Here is an 8,883-nt window from a genome sequence, read left to right as displayed (position 1 = left end):
TTCCTAAAACTTTTATCCAAAGAGAAGGATGATTAGTTGATGGTAAGTGGAACTTATATGATGGTAACTTACCATCGAAGGTAACTTACCATCACATAAGTTCCACTTACCATTACTGTTGAACCAATAATAATCCAAACCAATTTGAGAATTCTACCGTAGATGGCACCACCAACTTTTTCTTTTTTAGCAAATTTAAAAAAACGTGCGGAACGCAGTTGATAATAATTAAAACTAAATGCTTACATACCCAAAACCAATTACCTACATAAACTATAACTTTCTCTTCGAATCTTTATTCGTATTTCTAGGCACAGTTTATTACATAAAATATCAATTCATTCCATGCATAATTAAAAAAGTTAAATGACGGATATTTACACAGTTGTTTTATAAATTAAAAATTTCACTCAAGTTCGTAGTCTGAACGTTTTCGTTTCTTCAAGTTAGCTGTAATTTCAGAAGGAAGGATGCTATTAGTACCCATTTTCAACCACTCTAACAATCGAACTTTAGCCTTTCTTCCATGCAGAAAAAGATCTCTTTCAAGTCGAGGAAGTTGAGTCTCCAATGTTGGATCCGATATTGGATTTTGAGCCCAATCCATAACTAATCGAAAACGAGACTTAAATGTCTGAAAGTAAAGAAATGTAATATAGAAATTACTGGAGTCTATAAACCAATTTTTAATTTAATATAGCTGCAATTAGAAGATCTTACCTGTAACAAACTTTCAGTTATCTGGTCGGATTCTCTGTCACCAAATTTCTGCACATGAATTCCCAACTCATAGAAGTAAGGATTCCATTTGCTTAAAGTAACAGCATCTGCATCAGCTCCTAAAATTTCCCTAAAAAAAATATAAACAAAAGAAGTAAAAGCAAAAATATGTACGCATGAAACAAAATTTGTGTACATCTAATAATAATAAAACCCATACCTGTATCCTTCTTTAAATATATTTGGTATTTGAACAGTGACTACAGGATTCTGCAGGTTTTTCAATGACTCTGCTAACCATAATGGAAACTCCAGTTTTGATCCCACCTTTATATTTTCAGACTGGGACGATGAATCCAAAAAGCCTTAAATGATGGGCATAAAACTGAAGTTTTAAAATTATTACAGTATATAATAAAATGGTATTCATACAAGTCAGCAGTTCAGACTTTTTACATTTATTTATTATGTGTAATGGTGATACTATTTGGCGGCAAATTAATAACAATGTAGTTTGGTTAGGATGGCTAAGGTTAGTAAACATAAAGCAAAGACTACCTAGTCCCGGCAATTCTACTTCGATTTTGCAAGATATACGTTCTTCGGAGCTCAAAATATCGTTTATTGCAAAATAATTGGGTGAATAACTTTGAAGGCATGCCATTTCACGAGTAGCGCGGGAATTGGCGGGAATATTGTTATTGTTGTCAGAGAGGTTGGATTTTTCACGCACGTGCATTGATGTCAGGGATGGCTCCCGCCTCTCACTGGCGCATGCTTTTTAGGACGATTAAAGGCGCCAGTTTTATAGTCGTATTAGATCTTTGACATATGTCAAAGGTTCATATATTTTTAAATCCATTGTGATCCACGGACGTTCATGGTAAATACCAAACGCTTCACTACACTGAAGATTTCATAATGGTATTTGTGGGGCTCGCAGATACGTTCTAACCTATATATTTGTCATGTATACTAGCGCCACCTACTTGTCTCCGAGTATCTAAAAACATGTGAAAACATGTATTCAAGGTATTACATCTAGATCGAATGTTGTTACCTTTAAAATAACTGTAATTTTGTGTTTAATATGACGAGAGACTTTTAAAACTAGTGTATCGTTTTTACTTGATCAATTGTACGTAATAATTTCGTAAATATGGATCAAGATAACTGTTCGGTGACTTGCTCTGTGATAATAGAACAAACGGACTTGCATGGCTCGATTCAAAAGAAGTTAAATCATCGAACGGCAACTCTACGCTTAGTTAGAAATAATTTTCGTGAAATGTTCGTCGAAATACGAGCCGAGAAATCAAACCTAGTAACGAAGCTGCCGCTAAAGTCCATCTCCGTTTTTAACAAATTTATGACTGATGGGAAAGCTTCTATAAAGTTTAAGGATGATAATTGTACGCTATTCTTGTCGAATGCACCGACTACTCAACTAATCAATTTTTTGAAGACAATATACATCAAAATAACGAACCAGTCAGGACAGGGATTGAAAAATCCATTGAAAGAGAAACTACTTTCTAATAAGTCATTGGGTGGCCACCAGGAAATTAGTCCTGCAACAAGTGCAGAGGTAAACAGGGCCAAAGAGAGGGCTATCGGCGTTTCACGTGCAACAATTACTACACCATCCCCTAGTGCTGCAAAAAAGAGGAAACGTACAGATGAAAATGGGATAAGAAGCACTTCTGCAAAGAAACTTTATGAAAATCCGACAGTGACACAAATTACAGAAGAACAAAGCAAAGTTTTAAATGCGGTAGTGAATGGAAAAAATGTATTTTTTACTGGGAGTGCTGGTACTGGTAAATCATTTCTACTGAAAAAAATAATAGCAGCGCTTCCTCCTGATGCTACAATGGCTACAGCAAGTACTGGAGTTGCAGCTTGTCATATAGGTGGGATTACTTTACACCAGTTTGCAGGAATAGGCCTGGGAACTGCTCAGTTAGGAAGATGTTACCAAATGGCTGCTCGTAATTCTGCTAGCTTCTGGAGAAAAACAAAACATTTGATAATCGATGAGATTTCTATGGTTGAGGCAACATATTTTGAAAAAATTGAAGCTGTTGCTAGGCATATACGTAGAAATGAAAGACCTTTTGGTGGGATACAACTGATTTTATGTGGAGACTTCTTTCAATTACCACCTGTCTCTAGAGATAAAACAGCAAAGTTCTGTTTTCAAAGTGAAGCATGGGAAAAGTGTGTACACTTTAATTTTGAACTACGAACTGTTCATAGACAGAAGGACCCTGAGTTTATAAATATTTTGAATAATATTAGGATAGGTAGAATCACAGACAATATTGTGGAAACTCTTAAAGCAACAGCTAAACAAAAAATTGAGAACAATGGAATTTTAGCAACAAGACTTTGTTCTCATGTAAATGAAGCTGAAGAGATTAATGAGTTTCAATTAAACGAATTGAAAGGTGAATCCAAAGTATTCGTAGCTCAAGACTCTGATCAATCTATGACTACAACCATGAATCAACAGTTAAATGTTCCTGGTAAACTTACATTGAAAGAAGGTGCCCAAGTGATGTTACTGAAAAATATAAATATTTCTAATGGTCTAGTAAACGGAGCCAGGGGTGTAGTTATCAAGTTTGTGGATAATGTACCAGTAGTTCAATTTAAATCAGGTATTCAATATCATGCAAAGCCAGAGAAGTGGAACTTAAAAACCAATACAGGAACTGTTGTTTATAGGAAACAAGTTCCACTTAAACTGGCATGGGCCTTTTCTATTCATAAAAGTCAGGGTTTGACATTAGATTGTGTTGAAATGTGTTTAGCAAGAGTCTTTGATGCTGGTCAGTCATATGTAGCATTATCGCGAGCGCAAAGTTTGGAATCGTTACGAGTTCTAGATTTTAATAGTCAACAAGTATGGGCGCATACCGACGTACTTTTATTCTATAAGAAATTCAGAAGAAATTTACAGGAAATGGAAATGATTCCCTTGGGGAAAAAACAGAAAACATGATTGTATTTGTATTGTTGTATCCTTCATTCAACACGAAAAAAAACTGAAAACAAAATCACGCGACATGACGAAAGCTTATTGGCCGACGTTTGTGGTATTCATTGGCACTTGAATAATAAAATAAAAACAAAGATTTTTGTATCCTTTATTAAAAAAAGTAAAAGTATAAGTTATTAAATTATTTCACATTCAATTATTATAACAAGACGTAGATGTATTTATTTTTCACTTTTTTACAAATGTTACGGAGCCGCGCATTCATTTATTCTAGGTACGTTAATAGTCGTCAACAGTTATTTCTATTGGTGGTATATAACGCCATGTATGCCCAGCATTTATTAATTCCGAACAAAGTATTGGTGTATTTGGGGCTGATTCTTTACTGCAACACTGAATATCTATTTTATATTGTCCAGCCGTGAAGAATACAACACGACATTCGTGATAAACTCTTCCATATTCTTGTAACTGAAAAAAAAATTTATTAAAACAAATCAAATATTGCAATATTTGTATTATTAAAGTAACTCACAGCTGGAAGTATAACTTTGTTTGCACCAGCGATTGATAGCCTCGTTTCTAATTGATAATTATTAACTCCATTATGATGATCTTGATAGAAATTAATAGACAATATAAGATCGCTCAATGGATGTTTCAAAGCATTACATATCCCTATTCCAATGCTAACACATTCGCCTAAACTACATGTAAGTTCATCTTGTGCCTTTACAAGTGCATCATTTATTTTTATTTCTAGAAGAACCATTTAACAATTATTAATTTAATTCGATAATTAATAAATGAAAATTTTATGTATAATCTATGATTAAAATATACCCCATTGTAAAGGACTCATTCTAACGAGGTCTAACATATCTTGAGTGAGAGTAATGCCGGATAGGGTTGCTTTTCCAATTGATTCTGTGCCTAATAATTGCCACCGTAAATCAACTAACGAGGCAATGTGTTCTGAACAAATTTGTTGAAGTTCTCCAATATCACCGACTCCGTTTAACTATGAATAAGATACGGAGTAAAGTTGCATTTGCATTTTCGTACTTCTACACACGAAAAATTGTTTATTACCATAGATAATTTATTGAGCGGGCATCGATCAACTGGTACAGGAATTCTACACGGTTCTTTTCCCTCCATATATATACATTTAGTTTGTGTATAATGTAATTCCATTTCATGATTGGTCATATTTGTTAAATCTAATACGAGATAAAACTGCGATGGCCTGAAAATATATTTTACAAATATTGCGTGTATCTGAACACTTCAACTACCGACTTGTTACTTACGTTTCTGCTGGAAGTACATCCCAATTTGTAATTTGTACGCTAGGTAACATTTCAATGGTTACAAACACAGACGAAGTACGGCAATAACCTGCCGTTAAACCGTTACCACCTGAGTACTTTATTTTTAATTGACCCTCGATAACATTTGAAGTATGTAACGGAACAGCAAGTTTCGATAAACGCGAACTGGCCATGGAAGAGTTACCAGAGTGAGAACTTAAGCCTGATCTAAACGAGGAAGTTAGCTCGGATTGTCGCTTGGTATGCGATGGAGAACTTAATCTAGATGGTAACGAACTGTGTCCCGAATGAGACATTAAACTGCTTGGCTGACTAAGATATGTACTGCTGGTAATGTCTAAAAAGTATCCACGTGAATATTAATGGAAATGTTATTTTATAAAAAAGATGTAAGTGAATATAAATAATAGTACCATTCCGGGACGTAGATGCTATAAAATCTGTAGCCGCGTACAAATATAAGGTAAGACTCGCACTGACACCAGGTTGTAAAGGTAATTGTGACATTAAGTTTTCATCGTTCCATTTGAATATTTTGTTCTCGGTTATCGTATCTAGTGTAGATTGTACCGATAGTTCTATAGTTTCAATAGGAACTTGGCCGGAATTTGTAATAGTTACAGTACACTCAGCACTATAGCAGGATAAACGGATATTGTGTTGAATTTAAAAAGTATAGTTTATGTATATTAGAAATGTTTATGTATATTGAAACATACCTTTCACCACCATAGAGTGATATACTTGCACTAGTTACTATATTATCTCCAGAACTGAAACTTGCAGTTTGAGGTAAACTTGTGGCCACTTCTATCCTTGGTAAGGCTGGAACTACTTCAACGGTATATTGAGGATGAGCCATTCCTTCCATGGACCTTAATCTGCAGTTAGATTTCACTCCTAATGTATGCGTACTAAAGCCGAGTATTTCTAAGTCTCCAATTTCTTTAGGCCTTCCTGCTAACGTTACCGCAATTGGTCCTGACTCAGCAGGAAGCGTAATACTCTCCGGGATTGATTCAAATACTATTCCATTTGTAAGGAGTCTCATATTAGACACATGAAGTTCAAATGGTAAGGGATTAATAAGTTGCATTGATACTTCACAAATATCACCCTCAACCCATAAGTAATCTGTAACCATGTATACATTTTGTAAAAGCAAGCATTATTTTCTGTAAACGATGTAGTGTATGTGTCTTAATAATTTAAACATGAACACACCAACTTTACTTTTGGATGTATTTTTTCTCTCTAATGAACCAAAATTAATTGGTGTAAATAGAAAAGGCCCATGGTCTTCCTTGACTCTTTCAATTTTTTGAGGCTGAAGATGTGGTTGCATATTTTTCAAAACGAACGATTTTGTTTTTGGAATATTTGTTAGATTGGCAGGTGGTATAACTGTTCCAGAATCTAAAACCTATTGGAAGAAATTCATTTTTCCTAATCGTTGTAAGTCACGAATTTTTAATACAGTTTTGCAATGCTTACGAGTGGTACAGGTGCACCTTCACACTGTTGAGATACATTTTGAAGCTGTAGCGCAGTTTCCTTGCGTTCGTTAGGCGTCAAATAGTTATACATTGTTTGAAGTAAAAATGTCATATGTCTTGTCGCAAGTGCTGGATTACCCATACGGTTAGCAGCAACAACAAGTTCATTTATTACTTGTATTTGAATAACTGGCCAACCCCTATGTGTATCTATGTAAACGAATTTTTGTTTAGATTTACTTACTATAACGTTATTAAAAAAAGTAGTATTGTCATAATAAAACTTACCAGGAGACATGTCAATAGGATCTAAAGATAGCTTAAATCCAGAAGTAGCTTGTAACATTAAATTATAACATTGCTGCCAATCTGGGTTGGGATTATTTTGAGACACATGTCTTGTTGCAGCTAATCTTAAGCAAAAAGATGCTTTTCTTATAAAACCAAAACTTATATATAAATCTGACAATGTGGTAAATCGATCAATCTGAAATGTTGCAGATATGTACTTCCATTGTAGTTGATAAGTTGGTAATTTTCTCGGTGTAGTTACTTACTTTCTCTTGTTCACTTAATGGTAAATTTATAAGTACAACATTATTTAAATATGAAGCAGCTTGTAAAGTGCAATTTTGCTCTATAGAAATCCTTGTAGCTTTAAAACTAGCTTCTGTCTCTATTATTCCAGCATATTGATATTTGCTATAATGAACTATTGCTTCACGGTATTTCTTTGATATTTCTTCAGGTAGCAAAATATGTGGCATATTGCTCTTTACTACTTCTACAGCAGGTGGTGATGGTAAAGCATTAACCGCTTGTGAACCTCGTCTAAATATGATAAATCATTACCAATTCTACTCCAAAAACAACAAATTTGTATATTTCAGATGACTTTTTGTTTCTGAATGTTTAAACAAAAAGCATAAGTGTAAATTATACATACCTCTGCTTACCTGGACTTCCTTCTTGAAGGGAAGAGTTTCTTTGCAATGGAAGACTTCTACACATATTTGGATATAACACTAAAGCAGATGCTGCACATAAACCTTCAAATGCTGCTCCTAGCCATAGCCAATCATTGACAGCTTGTAACACACTGGCTGCAGAATTATAGTTGCTTAAAGCATCTGCTGGAAGTCCAGCTTGAAGACATAAATCACCTAAATGTTTAGTCATACGACCTACACATCTTTTTCTATTATTTCTGGATTCCAAATCTAATCCTATAAAATCTTTCTTTTCAAAAGGTGCTAACAAAAGGGAAACCCTATCTATTTTTTCTCTGGACCTTTCCAATCTTTTGGATTCCAGAATCCAAAACAGAGAATTAAGGCACTCCATAATGTGAACTTCAAGATCAGAGCAGATCTCATCGGTATAAAATACACCACGTGTTTTGAAGTTTGAAGGAGTGCTAAATGACAGTGGTGGTTCGTGTGGATTGTTTGATTCCACCGGCCCAAAAAGTATAGCACGTGAATCATATAGTGTTGCAGTGTATTTTACTTTTAAGGTTTCGTGAATTCTACATAATTCGTTGAGTTCAGCTTGGTTGTCATATTTTCCAAATGTGATTAATCCTAATAGTCTTCTGTGCGTTTGAAAATCTCCCCAATCATTGTTTTCCACGGGATGTTCTTTGACAAATCTAGCAATGATTTCACGGGTTCCACCTGTAGAATCGGCGACAGTAAATCTGCTACCTGCTTTAATTATTCGTTCGCATAACCTGGTGACAGTTTTTTGTTTGATTTGTGTACCAATGGGCCTCAGGAGCAAAAGTAGGGCCGCATGATCGTGAGCAGTTTGCTCGTAATCGGGATGAGACATTTTATTGTCGGGTACCGGACTCGACAAAATAACACTGATAGCCGAGCGCATTTATGTCACTCACTACCCTAATGGTACACACGTGTCCATTAATTTTTGCCGTTTGAGGGGAATATAATATGTCAAAAGCATCCCCTCTTGCTTTTTGGCAAGCTTCCAGCGTAGATAAGAAATATTCAAGTCGCACAGGTAACGATAACCCTTCTTACTGTAATGTAACAGCTGTATGACGAATCTTGAACCCGATAATTAAATCCGATATACTCCACATAACATCACACTCTCTCAATTTTGCTTGCTACGCAAGCAACATGGTAATCAGAAACTACCATGTTCAAAATAGATCAAACACGCGTGCGTAAGTTGAATGAAGTATAAACACGCGTGCGTAAGTTACGCAGCGTAACTGAAAACTTACTAGCCACTATTTACTAGCAGAGCCTTTGTGTAGTGTAGAGGAATAATAAACAAGTAACTTTGAAAACTTTTTTGTGTA

At 35.0% G+C, this 8,883-nt stretch overlaps 3 protein-coding genes across 5 annotated transcripts; 1 reads left to right on the top strand and 2 right to left on the bottom strand.

Moving 5' to 3' along the window:
- Positions 1–280: 280 nt before the first annotated feature.
- LOC128875677 (DNA replication complex GINS protein PSF3) lies at positions 281–1,442 on the bottom strand. 2 transcript variants are annotated; one of them, XM_054121485.1, is made up of 4 exons: positions 1,177–1,442; positions 941–1,085; positions 721–850; positions 281–634 (listed from the first exon to the last, which is right to left on the bottom strand). In XM_054121485.1, exons 1-4 carry the CDS (start codon positions 1,382–1,384, stop codon positions 407–409), a joined length of 711 nt encoding a protein of 236 aa, XP_053977460.1. In that variant the 5' UTR covers positions 1,385–1,442; the 3' UTR covers positions 281–406. The 2 variants fall into 2 exon arrangements, with proteins under 2 accessions (XP_053977460.1, XP_053977461.1); XM_054121486.1 differs by having other exon boundaries at positions 1,279–1,442.
- A 12-nt stretch (positions 1,443–1,454) lies between these two features.
- Positions 1,455–3,585, top strand: LOC128875671 (ATP-dependent DNA helicase PIF1). The gene is made up of 2 exons (XM_054121466.1): positions 1,455–3,383; positions 3,451–3,585. Exons 1-2 carry the CDS (start codon positions 1,880–1,882, stop codon positions 3,507–3,509), a joined length of 1,563 nt encoding a protein of 520 aa, XP_053977441.1. The 5' UTR covers positions 1,455–1,879; the 3' UTR covers positions 3,510–3,585.
- Positions 3,586–3,856: 271 nt separating this feature from the next.
- On the bottom strand, positions 3,857–8,745 carry LOC128875668 (protein brunelleschi). 2 transcript variants are annotated; one of them, XM_054121461.1, is made up of 12 exons: positions 7,501–8,745; positions 7,112–7,385; positions 6,843–7,041; positions 6,553–6,764; positions 6,283–6,481; positions 5,778–6,192; positions 5,472–5,692; positions 5,038–5,395; positions 4,817–4,973; positions 4,568–4,745; positions 4,260–4,483; positions 3,857–4,195 (listed from the first exon to the last, which is right to left on the bottom strand). In XM_054121461.1, exons 1-12 carry the CDS (start codon positions 8,436–8,438, stop codon positions 4,004–4,006), a joined length of 3,567 nt encoding a protein of 1,188 aa, XP_053977436.1. In that variant the 5' UTR covers positions 8,439–8,745; the 3' UTR covers positions 3,857–4,003. The 2 variants fall into 2 exon arrangements, with proteins under 2 accessions (XP_053977436.1, XP_053977438.1); XM_054121463.1 differs by having other exon boundaries at positions 7,511–7,642.
- Between the last annotated feature and the right edge of the window lie 138 nt (positions 8,746–8,883).

The sequence above is a fragment of the Hylaeus volcanicus genome, chromosome 4 (genome assembly GCF_026283585.1).
Source record: "Hylaeus volcanicus isolate JK05 chromosome 4, UHH_iyHylVolc1.0_haploid, whole genome shotgun sequence".
NCBI classification, from domain to species: domain Eukaryota; kingdom Metazoa; phylum Arthropoda; class Insecta; order Hymenoptera; family Colletidae; genus Hylaeus; species Hylaeus volcanicus.
Note: the sequence above shows the minus strand (reverse complement) of the source record. Positions and strands in the feature narration are given on the sequence as shown.

Coding starts and splice junctions, on each gene's coding strand:
- LOC128875677 (XM_054121485.1), bottom strand. CDS start 1,384: ATGGCATGCCTTCAAAGTTATTCACCCAATTATTTTGCAATAAACGAT. Junction 1,086..1,176: donor ATTACACATAATAAATAAAT/GTAAAAAGTCTG, acceptor CCATCATTTAAG/GCTTTTTGGATTCATCGTCC. Junction 635..720: donor TAACTGAAAGTTTGTTACAG/GTAAGATCTTCT, acceptor CTTTACTTTCAG/ACATTTAAGTCTCGTTTTCG.
- LOC128875671 (XM_054121466.1), top strand. CDS start 1,880: ATGGATCAAGATAACTGTTCGGTGACTTGCTCTGTGATAATAGAACAA. Junction 3,384..3,450: donor AGTAGTTCAATTTAAATCAG/GTATTCAATATC, acceptor TGTTGTTTATAG/GAAACAAGTTCCACTTAAAC.
- LOC128875668 (XM_054121461.1), bottom strand. CDS start 8,438: ATGCGCTCGGCTATCAGTGTTATTTTGTCGAGTCCGGTACCCGACAAT. Junction 6,482..6,552: donor AAGGTGCACCTGTACCACTC/GTAAGCATTGCA, acceptor TTCTTCCAATAG/GTTTTAGATTCTGGAACAGT. Junction 4,974..5,037: donor GATGTACTTCCAGCAGAAAC/GTAAGTAACAAG, acceptor ATATATTTTCAG/GCCATCGCAGTTTTATCTCG.